The sequence below is a fragment of the Diplotaxodon limnothrissa genome, linkage group LG22 (assembly GCF_057381915.1).
Source record: "Diplotaxodon limnothrissa isolate DT_005_m linkage group LG22, D_limnothrissa_male_GT1.1, whole genome shotgun sequence".
In the NCBI taxonomy this organism is placed as follows: Eukaryota; Metazoa; Chordata; class Actinopteri; order Cichliformes; family Cichlidae; genus Diplotaxodon; species Diplotaxodon limnothrissa.
This window is the reverse complement of record NC_140616.1, coordinates 28,156,655-28,177,032: the sequence shown is the minus strand read 5'-3', so window position 1 is coordinate 28,177,032 and position 20,378 is coordinate 28,156,655. Positions and strand designations below refer to the sequence as shown.

The following is a 20,378-nucleotide window of genomic DNA, read 5'->3' as shown; positions in this document are numbered from 1 at the left end:
GTATGAATGGCGCTGAGTAGGTTCGTAGATGAACTGGGGGTTGTTTTAATGGCTCTCCTTAGTAGGGATCTACTGAGATGCTGACAGAGAAGAAGAGTTCATAACTGGCTCCATAAGTCGAGGTCTGTTGTTCGGCACAGACCCCAATCAATGTGTACAGTAACTGGTCACTGTCAAAACGAGCCGTTACAGAGATGTAACTGACTTCTACAGCCATAAATAATTCACTGGTGAGTTGCAGTATGAGCATGATACCGCCCTACAAGGACTCTATAAAGACCTCTGCTGTTGTGCCATTACTGACAAATGACTTGAAGAGATTACAGTGGGACAAAATTAACCTTCCTGTCGTGTTTGGGTCAAATCTGACTGATTTACAACTTAAAACGCTCATAAATATTGTGCTTTACATACGATTTCCTCAAAGCCCTATGACATCTTCCACACTATGCACTTGAATATATAAAAATGATGAGCACCTCTTTCATTGAATTTTGATTGTTTATATTGTAAGTAAAGACTCTAGTATTAGAGAGAGGACTAAAACCATCAGGTGATTCCCTTTGAGCAGTAAAAGTAGGTCCAAATGTGTAGATCAAGCTCACCAAGGATGAAGCACACCATCAAACTTTGCATGTTGCCTCCTCCTGCTACTCCCACAAACACTGTCTACTTCTGTGGGAAACACTATAATCCCATGCAGGGGTTAATGGTAACCATCGAGAACAGTGACCTGCCATCTTCGATCAATAATCAATTAAATCAAATTAGGCAAATAAAACATATTAATATAAAGGGAGCTGATTTTGTGCTACAGCCTGGTGTTGCTTTCAGGTGATACCAGGAGATACTTGCCCTGCAAATCGTCCCACAGTTCCACTTACCATTAAGCCGGCCCCCATTCTTATGTCTGCCATGTATTCATGTACACAGCAGTCAGTGCTCTTCTTGCAGAACTTCAGCATGTAGCCATCTAGCTAGCACTACAAGATGCAAGTGAGCAAAAATGGAGCAACTATGTAAAACAACATTATTTGAAATCAAACATTTGAAACAGCTCAACATATATCAGCAAACAAATGATTTCTGTGCAATTTCAGTCACAGTCTCTGAGCTCAAAGTACAGTTTCATTATTTTAAAATAAGAAAAAAGCATGTTAACGTTTGTCAACTCAAATGTTCAGTGGTAGGGAGCGAGACGTACAATACTAAATTGGTTGGTGAGCCTTTAGAGCCGTTTAAGCTGCACTTTATGTAGATCTCTCCTTTTATTATGATCTGAGTTTGCGGGTGATCTCTGGGACTTATCTATAGCACTTGGGGTTATTTTAGATCCATTGCCTTGAAGCATTCCACTAAAGTCACACACTAAAGCAAGCCGGGACTTTACTTTTTTCCTGCATCTTGATCTCAGTGAGACTTGCTGAATAAATACGACTAAAGTAAAACAACATCAAGAAGCGGCAGCAGGCTTTGAAAACGTACTTGGTGCCACATTTAGCTCAGGCCGACTGTTTTGTTTTTATGGATGCTATTTTGTCTCTCCGTTGAGGACAAGAATGGAAATACTTTAAAACTTCATTATCCTGTCGGCTGTAGCTAAATAAGTAGGGGTGCTCCCCCCCCCCCCCATCACACATTAAACCAGGTGCTCTGCCGTCTCCAAACTGAATTCAACTTTTGTCAAAACATCAGATGATATTCTGGAGGGGGAAAAAAGTCAGCTTTTCTCGCAGTAAATGTCAGCTCCTAGCTTATCTGTATGTATCGAAGCGCTCTGGCTGTTCCCCAAGTAATGTAAATATATATGTAAATATCAGCATGTGCGACCCAGGGACAAGGACAGCCTTGTAACATGGGGGTGAGATGTCAATCAATACAGGGATGGGAAAACATGGCTGTGCATTCAATAAGCAGCATACTGCACAGAGATGAGATGTGCCGTGTCTCCGCATCCGTGTGTAAATATCAAAAGCGTCAGCAAAACACAAGCGCTCTGAGCTGCTTTAGTCGTATCAGATTGTCTCAGCGCGAGTGAAATGCGAGCCAAATAAAAAATTCAGGGCTTTATTCACTGCGGCCTCAACCATGTCAAGAAGAATAATAAATAAATCCACAGCAAATGTCTTACGAAGATTTAATGTACATTTATTCTTAACACGTGGAACATATAGTATAAAGATTTCATACTGAATAAATGATATTCATTAAGCCAAAAAAAAGGAAAAAAGAGGAATTTACATCAAGTTTTTAGCTACATCATCTGAAATACAAATATGCAGAATCCGCATCACTGAAAAAAAAACAAAAAAAAAAACAGTTTCTTCATCAAGGTCTAGTTTGTCGTTTATGAAGGAGCTCGAATGGAACCGATTTGTGTTAATATTCTCTACACCCAGACGAACAGAAAGTTGAAGTTGTGTTTACTGAGAGGAGGGGGTGGCGCTGGATCTGACAGCAGCTTAACGACCCCCGTCCCCACGCTCACACAGCGTGATACGAGCGGGGTGAGGCGCTGAAGTAACGGAGAGGGCGGGCGTCAAGTAATCACATGGCGTTCTCGATGCAGGGAAACTCGTCAAAGATTAAAAACGGTGAAGAGCAACAGAAGTCGAGAAAGAGAAAGTGTAATGTACAACATCATATATACACTGCAGCTTGGACTGCATCTAGAGTTGAGGACCAGTCCTAAAGAGGTGACTTTTGAATATAAGGGTCAAGTCATACAATCAAGGGACAAAGAGAAGAGGTCGGGGTGTTGTAGGTTCACCGTACTTTGGGGGGAAAGCCGTTTTTCTCTCTCGACATTTAACTAAAACTGGTTTTAAAAACTACAGTTTGCTGCCAAGCCAGCGGATCTCAGTGTGAAACAGTATTATTACAGTATGTTTACAGTTTTTAAGGTGTACAGTACAGAAAAAAGTCCTACAATCTACTGCACAGGCCTCCCATGACAGACATCTGTTCACAGCCAATAATGTGGTTCCTGTGGGGCTGAGTATATAGCATCCAAAGTTACAGCAATTATACCACACCACAGTCCATGAGTCTATGTAGCCTCCAAACATGAACCATAATATTGTTTAGTCTGTGCCCTCTTTCCCCTGACGACCCACCTCCCCCGAGGGAGAAAGCGAACACGTGTATCCCCCAAACTCACTGTAAACGAGACAGCAACTTTGGTTACAGTTTTTTCTTTTTTTTTTCTCTTTCTGGAGATTTTTTTTTCAATAAAAAAAAAACAAAAACAAAAAAAAGTCCTTTCTACAGGGCAGCAGCACACTCTGTCCTATGCCTGGGTCCCAGTCTGTTCTTCTTTGCCAGTTTCTTTCAGTTTCAGATGTTTGAAATCAACAGCTACTTCATGATATTCCTTCCTTATAGAGAGAAGCAGGGGTAAGAAAGACAGTGGAATCCGAGTTGATTTTGCATAAATAAAAAAAAAAAAAAAAAAAAAAAAAACTAAAAAAAAAAGTTTTGCTTTTGTCACTCACGCGCAACTAACAGACACGCACGCACGCGCACACACAAAAAGGTGGTTTAGGGGGAATAGAAAGAGGCAGAGCTGAAACCTCTCCACGGCTGTCATGACTGGCCGATCAGAAACAGTACATCACAGATTACTTGGGACACCAGAGAGTTCATAAGTGGGGACATCGAGATGTCCAGTAGCCGCGACTCGTACAAAGTGAATTCAGAGTGGTTTTCTTCCACCTTAGCCAGGGCGTGCAAAGCCCGCGCTGCCCGCCGCATCATGTCCACACTAGTAGGCTCAAACTGGGGTCCACCCTGCATTTGTAGCAGGGAGCTCTGGCTCTGCTGGTACTGCGTAGCCGCTAGGCTGTCCTCCAGGAAGCCCAGTAGGTTGCCCACGCTGCCTTTCTGCACAGCGATCGCTCGCGCTGCAAGGCTGTCACCCTGGGCTAGGTTAGCTAGCAGGATCACTGCCATTTCACGGCAGACGGCCACCTTGCGCTCGCCGACGAGTCGCACGAGCGAGCCGTAGAGCTTCTCCAAGCGGCTGAATGGCGGAGTGGCCAGAATGAGGTCGACGTTGTTGTCCTGGATGCTGAGCTTGCTGAGGGTCTCGAGGACCAGTCTCTGGGGTGAAAGGGAGCCGTGGGGCCCCAGCGTGGGAAAGGGATCCAAGGCCTCTGCTGAAGGGCACACAGCCCAGTGGAGCAGGCCATCAAGGAGAGGCAGGCATATGCTCTCTGGGTAGATAGAAAGGTCCAGCTGGCCGGAGATGTTTGCCAGAGTGACCAGGCAGTTCTCCCTTAACACCTCAAGGCAGTCCCACCACCACTCGTCTCTCTCGCAGCTCACGCCTTCGTCTTCCTCGTCCTTCTCGTAGGTAACAGGCGCCTGTTTGCGTTCAGGGTGCCTGTGGTGGAGCAGCACCAGGCGGCCCAACAGCAACAGGAGGCCAGGGTGTTTGGACAGCTCCAGGTCATTGCCAGGAACGAAGGAGAGGCTCCTCACAATGTTGGAGACGCAGATGCAGCGCCGAGCTAGCGAGTCCTGCCAGTCTGATAGAGTGCTAAGTGGCGTTTCATCCTTGCTGTGAGGTTCATCCTCCAGGATCTTGATGTTGCGGCGGCTCTGGAGATCGGGGTTGATGCTGAACAAATACTTGCCGTTCTCCTTCTGCTCCTCGGCACCTCCACGAACTACTTCCTCCGTGACCGACCCCGGGCGAGCGGATAGTACATCGTCAATGGTGGCAGTGACTGGTGCGCCAATGGGAAGAGGAGGCGTGGTAGTCTTTGTTGGAGACTTGTGAGGTTCAGAAAACTGGGGCTGCTGCTGCCGAACCTTATCGTCACCACTGGATTTAGGCTTCTCTGGGTTTTCTGCTGCTGCCGCTGTCCCATTCACCTTGACCTTCTTGCGGTTGTCAGCGGCCGCTGTTGTTTGTTTTCGCTGCTTGAGAAGCTCCATCCGGCTCTCAAAGTGGGTCTGGATGTGCTCAGTAGTGTCACCACCACCCACGCTCCAGTGTATCAGGCCGCTGTCAAAGCTCTGCCGCTGCCCAAGCTTGGACAAGCGGTTTAGCCGGAAGGGATTCTTCTTCCGCACCACCTTGATGGGGAGTTTATCAAACTTGCTAGCCTGTTTGGGCTTTTCCGAGTGTATACTGGGGTCGTGGGAGAACCCTGAGGTAGAGGTATTGGCTTCCTTGATAGAAGACTCCCTTTCCTTCTCATCTTCCTCATCCTCCGAAGACTTATCTTTGTGGGAGTTCTCCTCTTCCTCCTCCTCCTCCTTTATCTGGACCAGTGAAGAAGTGTCAGGATTGATCTTTGTTTCCTCTACCTCCTCATCCTCTTCGTCCTCCTCGTCCGAGTTCATGTCCTCGCCCTCAGGCATGGGAATTTCATCATCAGAGTCCTCAGCTGCATTGGGGTCTATTAGGGTGCGCTGGCCAGGGTCTCCTACTTCATACTCCTTAAGGATGCCAAAGATCTCAATGAGACAGCGTCTGAAGTACTCCACTACCAGCTCCAGAAATCCAGGTAGCTGTGAAAGCAAAGAAGGTGGTCACTACATTTGACAAGTCATTCTGAAATGTTGACAGAAACAAATGCTAACAGGTTGTGGATGTGTGCAACCTACCTGGCAAAGGTTAAAAGTAGAAATGCTATTGTCATCATACAGCAGAATGTTAATGGTGTCCAAGGCCCAGGTGCTCTCAGCTAATAAGCCAGACTTTAATGACATCATTACCCTCCAAGCCTCAGGAGTGCCTTTGAAAATAGAAACAGAATGAATATAACTAAAAGTAACCATGATCGGTCACTGCAGCTTTAAATAACATGTAAAGGTTTACTAATCTTGGGACTTTAACTCCATACTACATGCAATACATACTACATACTTGTGTCACCTAGTGTGAATACGCAATTTGTATCTGAAAGCTGTCTTAACGCAAACTGAGAAATATCAAATGGTCAATCCAGGTCAGGTAGACATAAGCATATTGTTTATTACATGTGTAATGTTACAAGTTATCAGGCAAATCACATTTTATACCAATGTCTTTCATGGTGAGCCGCCTGCGGGGTTTCAGGTGGGGTTGGGTAGCTTCCACAGAGCCAGGAGGGAAGGCCACATCTCGCCGGATCATGGGTTGCTGCACGGGAGCCTGGCCAATGTGGGACGCGGGAACTGGAGGTCCAGCTTTCTGCACCTTAATTCCAGGATGCATATAGGGGGATTTGCTGGGCGACGTTCTGCTTTCCATGGATCGGGGCATGGATGCTGGGCTCGACACCTGAGGAATGTGGTTTTGGGAAGCCGAGTAGGTGGAGGGCAGGGATCTGGTCATGGGTGGTCCGGAGCCTGCGGGGACAAACGGAGGCTGTCGCTGGTTGGCATGGCCAGGCCACTGTCCCTCGTGGTTCATGCGCTGATCTGATGGCATCATATCTTCTGAGCGGTTCATGCCGTGGTAGCCGGGACCCTGGCCCGACACAGGGGGTCCCTGTCGGTTGGGATAGTTGGGGTAGCCCATCTCATTGCGGCCCTGCCACATTGGGCCCTGGGAACCATCGGGGCCTGAAGGCATGGGACTTGCCATCATTTGGGGAGGCATCGGAGACTGGGAATTGGGGCCTGCAGATGACGGCCCTCGATCCCGTCCGAAGGGGAAGGGGAACTGGTTCTGTGGGCCTGGCGGTCGGCGCTCCCCTCCAGGGTATGCATTATACTGATTATACATGTCCTGCTGGCCCTGGGGCCCCGAGGACTGGGGTCCTGGCTGTTGCTGTCCACTGTAAGGAACGCTGTACATTTCTCCCTCATGGCGCTTGGCAGGAGGACAATACCCACCATCCACAGGACGTTTGTAGTTCTGTCAGCACACAAAATTAAGCATTACAATCCTCAACTGAGCACAATAATTTTAGCAACAGCTCATACTTCTGTTCAGCTGGAACAGAACATAGTACATTACATGAACACTGAAAAGAGAAACCCAAGTAATAATAGGAGTACTGCAAATGCTGGACAAACTGTTCTTACTGGCTGCTGCTGTGGATACATTCCTGGCTGCTGATTTGGGTAAGGCCCACCAGGGGGAGCTCCTTGGCCAGGGAACTGATTTGTATAGGACTCATGCCTAAAAATACACACTCAGATTACTATATTTCTTCATTTCAGTAAATGATTCAGTTACAATAAGAAACTCTGTAAATATCTTTAAATCTATCAATGATCTTACTGACAAAATGCTGACATGCAACCATGTCTCTCCGTTTAATCTTTATACAGAATAGTCTCTGCCCTGAATGGTACAGACCGTTGCTGTGGCGGAGGACGGCTAGGCGAGTACATCCCTGTGTCAGCTCCAGAAGGCATCATGTTGGGCTGAGGAGCTCCCGGTCCCATGTTGACATCAGGGCCCATGCCTGGCTCTTGTCTATAAAAGCAACGAGCAATAATCATGAAGTGATTTGATTTAGTCGGAAAGAGAAAAGGACACTGAAATGGCACAGGTCAGATCACAATCATCTTATCTTATTTACAACTATAGTACATTTACCTTCGTTCATATCCATACGGGTACTGTTGCCTCTGGCTCATTGGCATGTTGGCCATTGGGCCTGGTGGACCTCTGTTATACTGTTCCCCCATTCCACTGTTGGGGCCGGGTGGCATGAACTGTTCCCCTGCTAAAAATAAATAAACATAATATTAGTTATGGCTATGAACGAACCCTTACAGAATCTGGGGTTTGGTTACATGGACGGTGTTCACCTTTCCTCATGCCTCCAAAAGGGTCCTTGTTGGACTCGTAGGGACCCATCCGACCCATCATCTCCGGGGTGCCTATCCCAGGCTGATAGCCCTGAGAGTTGGGAGTCATGGCGTTCCTCCTGGGAAACGCCGGGTCTCCGCCATCAGCAAAGGGATCCTGTAGATTAACACTACTCCTGTAGGAAAACAGATGGCTTTTTAGCAAAATGTGGAATGTGAAAAATTCATAGTAATTAAGACTTTTCTAAGTTTTCTTGTTAATTTCTTTTTTTGAATGTTTTCTGTCTGTCCCTCTAACAAGACACAGAAGACAGTTTTTACTGTAGTCTTCTAAGCCCAAAGTGCATACTTTATAACTATAATCCTTTCATATTCCTGTTGACTAGTCTGGTGTTTGTGTGTACATGTGAACAGAACCCCATCAGTGATAACTTTAAAGCATATTTTGCTGTTTTTCGTATTCCAGTTCTTGCTTCTCTGATCCAATTTCACCACAGGTGGAGATTTTAGTACGAACGCCACAGAAGCACGACGCTGGTTTTTGAATCGTACCTTACGCCAGGCATTGGGGGCATTTGCGTGTGTGGGGTGGAGGCTGGTGTGGGGGGCTTCAGGTCTCCCCCCTCTGCCATTGAACTAGTGGTTGACTGAGGGGTTTGGGGTCCTTGCAGGGATCCAGAACCAGCTGCAAAACACAAGGATACACACAATGACTAAGTGGGAGAAAAAACAAACAAAAGAAAAACAGTCAAGTGCTCTGGTTTGTAACACTCAGAGATTCCAGAGAATTCAAAGAACATCCCTTTCTCCTCCTCCTCCTCGCTCGAGGAATAAAGGCAAGAGCTGATAGTTGATAGTGAGGCGGGTTAGGCAGAACACTGCTGGGGGCTTTTAGAGCACATGCTGCTTTTGGCAATCCTAAATCCCATTAAGAAATTCCTGAGCGCTGCACAGTTTGTGTCGAGCTGACTGGCTTTTGAGTGCATAGCCAGCAAAAAATCTTGAATCTTCCTGCTCATCACAGGATGCCTGCCCCCTCCTCAAACACCGCTGGGCTCCAGGAACCACCAGGAAACAGTGATGTAAACCCTCACTGTGACAGATTACTGCCTGGGCTGTAGAGACAGGAGACAGCCAGCTATGTGTGAATGTGTGTGTGTGTGTGTGTGACTGATATTTTGTTTGTGTTGTGTGTGTGACATACTAGCAATCATCCTTAACTTCAGCTCAGGACTTCTCACTATTAGCAAGCCAGTCTGATGAGTCACAGGTTCCCATTCATTAAACTGGCACACACACACAAACACACACACAACACCCGGGTCACTGGCAGGTCACAGTTATTCACATTTTCTCACATCACCCTCTTGCCTCTCGAGCTCTCACGCATGCACACAACATTCATTGGCTCACCCTCCCTCACCCCCTCCTCCCTCTGGGCAGGGATTTCCCTCTACTAAAGATGAAGGGAGGGAGGGCATGATAGAAATAGAGTCAGAGAGAGAATCGTGTGACTTTTACACACACACACAGTCTCACACACACACACACACACACACACACACACACAAAACCCTCTTCCCCCATTCATCATTTCTGGCTCAGCACTAATCTCCAGGGAGTGTTGCCGTGCTGCTGTAGCCCAGGGCCAGGCACCAGGCAGCGAGGACACGCCACTGACGGAGCATCGCTATTGCCAAATCACCTCCTGCCTTTCTCCTGCCATTACTTCCTCCACCACCCCCACCCCCAAAACCCTCCCCTGCCCTTCTTTCGTACTAACTAGAGGGCTGATGCCAGCTGACAAGCACCCTGATGTCTCCTGTAACAACACCCCGGCGCTGACTCAGTGCCCCGTGTCTGACAGCCTGGGTCTCAGCCAGACTGAAGCAGCATGTGGTTGCTCCCGGTGTGGTTGCTCCTGGCAGCTATAAACAAGGAGTCCCCTCCAAAATAAACAGCATCTCATGCAACAAGCAATGACCCTTCCTGGCTGCAACCTCCTCACCCTTAACAACTGGTATGAATGAGCGCCAGTTCATCCGCTGACTTTTACCCAGTTGAAACATTTAGCATTCTGCTGTCATCACCGTTGCCACAAAAATCAAAGTGGGGAAGTCGGAAAGGACAAGTCTTTCGTCATGTCCTGTGCAAATGCCAAGGACTATTCCCCCAAGGCATGTGTTTGTGGAACCGTCCAAAGGACTTACAGCTACGCCGCCGTCATTTATAACTCCTACGATATAGGGGAGCAGCGATTTATGGAGGGTGGCTGCTCCTACATGAGATGACAAACAATGCTCTATGAATGGCTTTAAAAACGGCAATTAATGGGATATAATAAAATAGACTAGTTTATAGACAGCTGATGTGAGGCAAATAGAGCAGAGATGATGTTATGAATTGTACTTAATCCAAACTGCGCCCAAGGGAGAAAAGGAAATCTGAAATAAGCTTCATTCATTGCATTTTAAATCTAAGGAGGCAGTAAACTGTGTGACAGTGAAGCGGAGCAGCAGCGCTCACCTGGGCTGGGAGGCTGGATTTTGGGCTGGTTCTTTTTGGTGTCCGTGTTGAAGAAGTCTGGGGGAGGGTCCTCGCCGCGCTCCATTTTGCACTCAAAGGCGTACAAACACTGGATGTACTGTTTTTTGAGCGAGCTGGCTGCGCTGCTCGACGTGCCCACGTTCAGGTTGGTAGCCAGCTCCCTCCACTTCTTGTTCTTGTTCACCTGGTGGGCGAGAGAGGAAGGAGGTGGTTCAGAAAGCTGTATACGAATTTTTTTATTTTTTTATTTTTTTAAATTACCGACGATCGTCCTTCTGATCTGAAGGATTCACATCAAATTCAGGTGGAAGTCCAGGTGTACCTGGGTGAGGCCGCCGATCTCTTTGACGGATATGTAGAGCCTGAAGAGATCGAGGGGCTTACGGCCCACAGCGGGAAGATTGTTCATGCCCATGGCTTTCTCCTCAGCAAAGGCCAAGTATCGGTCCACCCAAATTTTCCTCTCTGGCTCCGGGCCAAGCTCGTACAGACGGGTTATTTTCTCATTGGTGATGGTGGAAGAGCTCGACTTCTGTTGGACGGGTGACGGAAGAAAATCGTAAGAACGAGAAAAAGGGAGGGCGGGGGAAAAAAGCTGGACTTTGAATGTGTACCTTCTTGGATTCTGGCTTGGGAGTCCCGTCCACTTTGTTGTTCATCTTCGGAGCAGGATTCATTTTGTCCATGCCAAACTCTGAACTTGGAGCCATTCCTGGGAGAACGGGGCAATGACAGAAGGGTATAAAAATAAAACGATTACCAGTCTATAAAACTGTTTTATAGACACAACCCTCAGGCCTGCAGCTGTACTCCAATCACCTGATCAGGGCTATAGTTTCACTTGTACTCACCAGGGCTATTGTTGGCTATGTTTGCTCCTGCCATTGGATACGGCCCTGGCCCACCTTGGTTTATCATACTGTGCATGCTGTTCATGCCTGGGCCATACGGAGAGCCTGCTCCCATCATGCCCTGGGACATGTTAGGATAGCTGGGTGGCCTACAGAAAAGAATGCTTGATTAGAAGAAATGCTAAAAAACAATAACCACAAAGAAACAACAGGATGATTAAAAGTTGCCACCCCTGTAGCAGAAACGAGAAATACTGGTCAGTTAAACTACTTATTTCTATTTTTCTAATGTCAAACCGAGTTAACATGTTGTTTCTAAGACGGCAAGCAGCAACTTGCCACTGCCAGGGCACACAGTCCCACTCTTTGTGACAGGAAGTTGTAAACAAGCAAGCTGGGGAGGTAGGGTAGATGAAATCCCTGTGAGTCAGTGCAGTTCTGCAGAATTTTATTCCAGATAATGAATGGTACTATCTCGAGGCTGTGTCAGAGTGAAATTAGTGCTGTTTCTACAATGGTCACTTGAACCTGGCTCCAAAAGAAAGTCAGTCTCCACAGACTCAGATGTTTCAAAAAGCGTGTTCACAGCCTGATACAAAAAAATGTGGCTTTGGCTTCTATAAATATTTTCCTGTAGAACAAGTCCACAGTGACTGACTGTTGTTTTTAACTTAAACATTCAGAGACTTTTATGGCCGCTATGACTGACAGATGCGCTGACACAGGCGGCTGGAGGTGAGCTACGTCTCAGCGCTGCTAATTCGAGTCTCTGAACTGGACTTCCTCACGGTGTTTGTGCTGTTGCTCCCTTTTGGATAAATTTTAATGGAATTTTCTGACAAATAATATGGTTTGCTGTCAACTTAATCGTACTACCCAGCCCATCCAATATGTCTGTGCAGCAGTTTTTGGTGAATGCAATTCTAGCATTCTATTTTTCTACCTTAATTTGAGCAAAGAGTACAAAAATAAGAAGAAAAAAAACATTTCATAGACGCAACCTTAGGGCCTTGTCCAAATATGGTCATGTTTCCTTTTAAAAAACAAAACATAAGCATCAAAACGTTGAGTCCAGAAAGAATTCTTCTGATTATTGTGCTAATTTTAACTTTTTTCTCAGCGATTCTACAGTAGTTGACTAATCTAATTATTTTCACCTATTTAATCAACTAATAATTAGTCAGAAGTAATCCCTGAAAGGATCCACTGCAAATACAGACTTTGCCTGACTGAATTATGTCTTTTCCTTCACAGAGTTCAGTTTCATTTGTAGGAAACATTAATTTAAGTCACAGGGTACCATTTGCCAAGCCCACAAGAGCTGCTCTGTAGGCTCAACAGGCATCCCTGCTTAGGAAGGATGTGATTCAGTGATTGCAGGGACCATCTCCTCTTCTGTGATAGATAAGCGTTTGGGCTACTGCCACCACTCAAGCACTAAAACATGTAACAGACTGGCTTGTGTGTGAGGCAAACCAAGGAGAGACACACACACACACACACACACACACACACACACACACACACACACACACACACACACACAGCAAAGTGATGAGAAAATCTCCTTAAAGCTATAAATTCAATGACCCTCAACAGTCACAGGCTCACACAGATGTCACTGATGCAGCCAGGAGCACCCACCTGTTGTGTATAGAGTTTGTTGGTCCGTGGTGCACGGAAGGACCACCATCCTTCCTCGTCATGACCGGAGGGGGACACATGCCGGACCCCACCTGAGGAGGCATGCCGCCCATATTGGAGGCCATGGCAGGACCGTAAGGCCGAGTGCCCATCTGCCCAGGACCTATCCTGCCCGGTGGCATGCTTCCATACGGAGCCCCGCTGCCCTGACCGGGAATGGGGTTCATGGAGCCACCCATGCCGGGGCCACTGGGGTAATTGGCGTTGGGCATCCCTGTGTAGCCGGGCTGCCTGGGATAACCTGAAAGTGTTACAGATCAACATTTAGAGTTTCATGCCCTCCTGCTGTGTTTCAGCCTAAAACAGATCTCATCTAGTCACTTCTCACTGACGGGATAAAGAGTTTCACCAGTCCGGCTCTAAATTTACCTCAGCTTGTCAGAACAAGCAGCCTGATGAAGCGGGCTTTATCTGGCTCCCGCCTTTCTCTGCTATGACTCATAGCAGAACTTCTTCAAAGCCCACAGAAACCATCTGAGACTTCAAAGTGCACTGATATAATTTCATGAATGTAAGAAGTGAGAGGAAACTTCAAAGCCTCTTAGAAAAAAAAATCTGGGCTATCTGTGAAACTGTGATGGTCACAGGACAACCACTGTAAACTCATTCATAATATTTTGAGTATTAAAAAAAGAAAAAAAGTCTGCTTGATATGACAGAGCGGAGACACTGCACTCTTATTTTTCCTGCTGTACAGAAGGCCCTCAAAGCAACACCACCCAACACTCACAGCCTCATGTCTCACCTGGCGGGCCGTACTGGCCCCCCTGAGGGACGTAGTTTCCCATGGTATTGTTCTGAGGATAAGGGCCCATCCCACCATGGATCTGCACTCCTGAAGACTGGCGTGGAGATAAGGCCGAGCCAGGCTGTCCAGGGGACCCGTAAGGAGGCATCTGAGGATTGCGCATGTACACTGGAGAAAAGACAGGGAACATTAAGCAACACTGTTAGTTTTTTTTACACACACATATCAAAGTTTGATTAATTCAGCAACCAATAGTAAGTGGTAATAATTAGATGCCGATTGTATCTTATGTTAAACACTTAATGTTAAAAAAAACCAAGAAAATAAACAAAAAAACAACAAAAACAAAACTCCACGCTACATCTGCTTTAGCATACATTTGCACAACACATTATGGCTCAAGCTCTTCACTTCCTCACAAACACAACACAGTACAGTGTGTCTGCCTGCTCTCATTTGACCTGGCAAGTAGAGCACATTCTTATTTAGAAGCACAGCCTGGGGGAGTGCTTGCAGATGGGAGGAATGCATACAAGTGCAAACAATCACACCTAAAAGCTGCTGAGAATGGGGCGCACACACTGCTGGCCACTGAGCACATGAGGAGATACTCTTTAAAGGTTTCTGTTTGCAAACATTTCCAACACACTCACCTCTGTCCTGGCTCATGGATGAGTGCATGATGCTGTCTGACTGGACGCTGGGCGGCCGAGGAGGCATCTGATTACCTGCGGGACAGCGATGACATGGGTCTGAAATTACCGTGGGAACCGCGGAAATTTGTCTCCTTTATTTACAATCAGTTCTTGCTCTTAAACTTTGAAATACTGGCCATAAAATGAGTGTGACCCAGTCACATTCAAGCTAATAAACTGTGGCAAGTCTCTCCACAATGAGCAGAGGGTGGCACTGTAACCTCCGTCTCTCCGTCAGCGAATGGTTTACTAGCATCATGTTAGGAGAAACTTAAAGTTCCATATCTTGCAAATCGCTTCATAAATTACAAATGTGATCCGCATCGAGTTTTGAATTAAAACTCTAAATCTGTCTGTTTTTTATTACATATGTCAGACAGGATTTCTGCTGGATACGATGAATAGCTGACTACAAAGACATTGAAATTATTGTTGTTGGTTAGCCGTATCGAGCAGGTCCATTTTTACATTTAGCAGTCTTTGGCAAGTGAAAATAAATAACTGCTCAGTTGTTTCAGGACATCATATTTATGGTGATTTTCCTGTAAATATTCTGCATTTGTACTTTATCTACTGACACCCACATAATGCTATTATTCTTCTAGAACAAACTTGGTTTTAATTTTCACATTTTTCCTTGCCATAAAATCCCCCTACGTAGTCTTTCGCAGCTGAATTTCAGATTTCAAAGACCATTTCAAAACGACTGAACTTAAAGACCGGAAGATCTAAAACAACTGTATTAAAGCAGAGTAGAAACAGAATAATGTTTTAGCTGTGTGCTGCTGTAGGTCTGAAACAACAGTATTAACGGTATTGTGCGTTTACCTGGCACAGCAGCGGGGGACAGGGGGCCGGTGCGAGAAGGGGTGACGCTAGCTGGGGAACCCACAGGTGACGGCGAGGGTCCACGTATGCCCGGAAGGTGAGGCGAAGTGTGCGGGGAGAAGGGTGACTGGGCCGGGTTGCTCTGCTCGCCCTGGCTGCTGGACACGCCCGAGGTGCTGACACCCGGGCTCAAAGCGCCTTCTGTACCAGTGGGAAGGTCGTCGATGGAGCCGGATAAATCCTTGAAGGAGAAGAGCAACAGAACATGAGTCGACGATGACACTGCATTCGTTCGTTTACACTGTAACAAGTGGCTTAACAAATTTATTTTTACAATTCACATCACCAACTTGTTACTGATAACAAGTCAACACATTTCGCTCTCGCTTTTCCATAAAGTATCAGTTCCTACAGCTTGTGGAAGCATTTGCATCATTTTGTGAAGCGATGATGACTCAGCTGCTGATGAGTTCTCCTTAACATGAAGAACCACCAAGCAGATAAGCAGCTCCAGAACAGCGGCGAGGCCCACAGACGAGGAGAAAAGGGCCAGTGCTACAGTTCTCAAGCTGTAATGGCTAGCCGTTAGCTAAACGTGTAGCTATGAAGGGAAATTACCAAGCAATTAGCAATATCAACTCGATATGCAGTGAAGTGTAGTCAGTAGGTACACCGGGATAGATATCATATCATTACAATTGCTGTAGTAAGGCATGCTAGTCTAATCAAAGATGAAATGTTCAGATATGGTTCTGGTAACAAATGAAGCAGAAATCCACCAGAGTTATGGAGTTATTCTCTTCTTTGTGATACAACCATGATCATGGCATCGGGGCTGCGGCAAAAAGACGCATTGTCCAACAAGTTGCCTTTAAAAGTAACTGATGAGCATATGGGCTAAAAATACAGAACAAGAAAACTGTTCAGGTTTCATCAGACAAAACAAAAAAAAAATCTCTGCCACTCATTGTGGAGGCTCAGCTTATGATGGGAAGAGAGAAATTAAGTGGAAGAACTGATACTTGATATCAAAGGTAAGGGTGTGTGTGTGCACTGGGATGTAAATGAGGCTCTAAAAATGTATAAAACCTAGAAAAAGAAAGCGGCTGCATTCTGGGAATCACATTTGGGAGAAATGAATAAGAAACGATGAATATATTCAGGCTTTTCTCCTCCTGACCTGCATGAGGAGGGTGAGACTGTTTTATTTTCAGTGTCATGTCAAAGTCAAGAGAAGTCAAATCAAGTGAGTGGAAATCCAAATGGGCACTGATGCATTACAGCAATCTTTGCCCTCACCGGGGTGTGTATGTTACTCTCTCATAGAAGGCTGCCAGCCCTATTACAGTTCAATAATACATTTGGGTACAATGACTTCTTTTCCCACCTTTTTAAAAATACTCCACACATCACTCCCATAATGCCGATAATGATCCGTGCTGGCAAGGAGAACTGAGTTTGACTTGCAAAGAGAAAGTGGGGGGGAAAAAAACAAACATTTGAAGCGAGTCATCTCGGGAGGCAGTTGAAATAATTGGTGCTGGGCACGGGCTCTGGTGCCATGTGGTGTTGTTATTGAGCCTCGCTGGCTGCGACACAAAGACGGGCGGGCGGGCAGGAAGGTAGGAAGGCAGCCGGCAATGATTATGTTTGTGGGAAGGTGAATGTTTACACACTGGCCACTCACGTGGAGACCATGTGCTCACTCAGAAATGCAAGCTCATCTGCCAGTCACATTGGAGGAAGGGAAAAAAATGGGAGGGAGTGAGGAGGAGGAGGAGGAGAAGGAGGGGGTGGGAGAGAAAAATAAAGCAGCACTCATTGGATTGTGGCCAACTATTCCCATAGAAATCTCACACTCGCAGGCTGGCTGCAGCCCCGAAGCCGGCGGTTTTGCACTTGAAACGGCGCCCGTTGCTATTTTTGGGATGTGACCTGATGGAGGAACCCCAGAGGGAGTGACAGGAGGACAACGCTGATTCAGAATCCACCCTTCCCTCCCCCTCCAATCCACCCTCACCCCGTTCCTTCGGCCCTCCCTCCCTCCGGCTCTTCCTCTCCTGCTCCGGCGACTGCACAAACCCAGGCCTCTCTGACCCACACTGGAAATACGGCACCAACAAAACCACGTGAAACGCAGCAGGAAGGGAGTATCGCACTCCAAAGTGTTTCCCTGGCTGACGCCCAATTAATGTTCTCAAATGCAAAAGTGGGTTAGAGGCACATCATTAGGTCTTCGTGCTTTGGAATCAAGAACAGGGAACCGAACAGCGTGACATTCTTTGCTCAAACAACCATAGCAGGAACCCTTTTTCCAGCAGCCAGCATCGTCAGCTGACCTACACCCACCCCCTCCTTCTCCTGTTCCCAACCAAGAGATCACAAGACTGGTCATCTGACAGAGGGCTCCATCTGAAGGGCTCCGACTGGCCAGATGCCACGATGACCACCTCTGTAGTTGGTACTCACAGAGACTCAGAAGCTGCTGCTCAGAGTCAAATCTCAGCCACAAAACAAGTTCTAAACCACAGCTTCCTCAACACAGACCAAAGAGGAAAGGATTCAGTTAGTGGGTTCAGCTGAGGAGACACCTCAGCAGGAGGATGCACACTCAAGACGAACAAACTGTCATCATGAGACAGAAAAAAGGATTTAACACATGATCGTGGATGTGGGGTACTTCTAGAGATCCATGGGGGTGTAAAAGCAGAACAAGATCAATCGAGTATATCAGTCGTCATTCTTGGTAGTACCGCCTCACAGTGGCTTTTAAACCATATTAAGATTTGGGGATTGAGGTAAACTGTCTGATTATTATAGTTTGTGTAGTTTCGTTTGTGTGTAGTTTGTGTAGTGGAGTTTCTGCCTTTTTTTATTAAGCCTATTTTCAGTTGACAGATTTACTTTTAATCAAAGGTTGGCAGTGATGTAACTCCAAACTAGTTACGCATGAAACACACATTTATGTTGTCGTCTTGGAGCCTAGAGGTTGATGACCACCAGCTACACACAGAGACAAGAATCATGCCATTAAAGCAACTATCACTTTACACCAATCAAGATTAGATGGGTTAGGATGGCGGGTTAAAGGTACGACCACCATATTATCACGCAATACCAGGATTTCAACGATCTTTGGCTGTGTTTGGGTTCCAACGACCATTTCCAAGCAGCATTGATTAAAGCTCAAGAGAATCATATTAAATAACCACGTTTGCATTGTTCTGGTGCTAAAATTGAACTCCTAACTCTGAGACGGACTGTTAGCGGTCGTCATTCCTGCCACACTTTAAAGTCCACTGTGTGGCGTGCATGGCTAATTGGTACACTGAAGTGTGCATCATGTGTCCAGCAAAAAGCTGGGATTGAGTTAGCTGGAATAAAGTTGTGAGAGCAGTCTTCTATTTTTATTTTCCTCCAGATTACAGAATATCTGTAAGAAACAAAAAGAAGCTGGTTGGTGCTAACAGGTCCAGACTGGGACCAGAATAAATCAGCAGGACTTTAAAGTGACATAACATCTGAGAAAAACAGGAAAGTAAACAAAAAACCCCCAAACAAATGTGTTTTTGTGACAACGCTGCATGGTACGGCATGAAAACCGCAAAATTTAAAATATCCCTTAATGGCCCGATAACGCCGGCAAAAGCTCCGTTTGTGCAGCCTGTGTGCACTGCTACAGTGGCACGTATGCAGCGTACAGACTGAGCTCTTTAACATTCTGTAAATATCTGACAGCTCTGAATCCTCAGCTTGGATAGGCAGAAGAATTGTACACACACACACACACACACACACACACACACACACACACACACACACACACACACACACGCTCCTACCTACTCCCACTCTGCAGTCATTGATTTTTCCCAGCTCAATACTGCACAGCACCAGCCTGTTCTGCTGACTGCACAAGCCGGACAGCGAGGAGAGGACGGAGGGGGAGGGGTGGTGGATGCTGGTGATACTGATGCTGCTGAGGCTCTGCTATTCAACACGCTCATTATTTAAGGCAAATGATGAAGAGGAGGAGAGAGGACATAGATCAGGCATGAGGAGGAGTTGAGAGGTGGCGTGGTTAAGTTGGAGTAGCGTGTGAGCACAGGTGGGGTGTGTGACTCTGTGTGTGGAGGGGGGGAGCTTGAAGGAAGGTCACAGCAGCATTATCAATGGCAAATATGACAACTGACAATATGAAAATACAGAAACGAGCCATTTCTCTATGTGCAGGGGAAGAAAGGGGAGGACCGGTGAGCCGTGTTGCAGAGAGAGCAGCAGAGAAGCTGCAGCTCTTTCTGTAGAAAGCCTCTCTGTGGCAGCCATTTTGTGCTTTTTCCCAGCACTGCCTAACATGGAACTTCAGAGCTGAGAAGTGCAGAACAGACTTCGGGAGCTTTCAAAGGCTAAAAAGCAGCGTTTCGAACGATGAATTCGTTTCAAATTCATTTTAAAAACGATACAAACTTTCCAGAATTTTATTCTTCTTCGTCTCCTTCTTCTAACGCACTTCTTGTTCACAAATGCTGAAAATCTTCGCTGCTCCCACAATTCTTACATTCTCCACATCTCTCTCGCCCGTGCTGTCTCTGAGTCATCTGCTCTGCTCTCTGCCGTCCTAATGTATTCCATTTGCAGATTACTTCACTGAATCAATCAAGCTCGACCAGAGCCATTAGTCTGCCAAGCCAGCCTTTTTTCCTCCCTCTTTTTTTTCTTTGGTAGGTTATGAGAAGCAGAAAGTGGAAGAAGCAGCGTAGTGGCTCGGAGTTAATGACACGTATCTGGAACATGTAACCCTGGTCAGTGGTGTAACTAGATCTGGTGGTGGTGGTGAGGAGGAAGAGGAGGAAGAAGAGAAGGGAGGGGGGTGCCAAAGTTCATCTTTGAGTCACACACTTGCCCTGACCCGCTTCATTCTGTCATCCTCAGACCTCAGAGTCTCACCCGCTGCCTGGGCTGGCAAGCTTCCTCGTTCTCAGGCCTCCAGATGCTGAACACAATATATACAGCAAAGAACAAAACAAAACAAACCCAGCTCGCTCAGAGTCGACACATCCGCTGTGGCAAAGTGAAGAGAGTAAGAAGAAAGGGATGGAAGGGGAAGAGGGGGAAGCTGGCTGCATGTCAAGGGCTGCCATGGTTACTGTGATCCACGTGGTTGACACGTTAGAGCCGACACAGTCCCTCCCCCCTGTTGCTGCCATTCCTAGGTCTGCATGTCTCTGTCGACGGCCTCCCTGTGTG

General features: G+C 46.6%; 1 protein-coding gene across 2 annotated transcripts in view; it reads right to left on the bottom strand.

Moving 5' to 3' along the window:
- Positions 1 to 2,293: 2,293 nt before the first annotated feature.
- The window catches only part of arid1ab (AT-rich interactive domain 1Ab), a 57,415-nt gene continuing 39,330 nt past the window's right edge, over positions 2,294 to 20,378 (bottom strand). The window contains exons 5-20 of one of the 2 annotated variants that reach the window (XM_085346699.1): positions 15,132 to 15,372; positions 14,262 to 14,336; positions 13,606 to 13,776; positions 12,801 to 13,101; positions 11,157 to 11,305; positions 10,920 to 11,017; positions 10,628 to 10,837; positions 10,285 to 10,489; positions 8,311 to 8,443; positions 7,759 to 7,934; positions 7,544 to 7,673; positions 7,301 to 7,420; positions 7,024 to 7,120; positions 6,034 to 6,853; positions 5,617 to 5,747; positions 2,294 to 5,520 (exon numbers count right to left, since the gene is read on the bottom strand). In XM_085346699.1, the coding sequence (XP_085202825.1) occupies positions 3,586 to 5,520; positions 5,617 to 5,747; positions 6,034 to 6,853; positions 7,024 to 7,120; positions 7,301 to 7,420; positions 7,544 to 7,673; positions 7,759 to 7,934; positions 8,311 to 8,443; positions 10,285 to 10,489; positions 10,628 to 10,837; positions 10,920 to 11,017; positions 11,157 to 11,305; positions 12,801 to 13,101; positions 13,606 to 13,776; positions 14,262 to 14,336; positions 15,132 to 15,372 (4,992 nt within the window). In that variant the 3' untranslated portion in view covers positions 2,294 to 3,585. The remainder of the gene's footprint in view (positions 5,521 to 5,616; positions 5,748 to 6,033; positions 6,854 to 7,023; positions 7,121 to 7,300; positions 7,421 to 7,543; positions 7,674 to 7,758; positions 7,935 to 8,310; positions 8,444 to 10,284; positions 10,490 to 10,627; positions 10,838 to 10,919; positions 11,018 to 11,156; positions 11,306 to 12,800; positions 13,102 to 13,605; positions 13,777 to 14,261; positions 14,337 to 15,131; positions 15,373 to 20,378) is intronic. The other variant, XM_085346700.1, reaches the window with a different exon arrangement.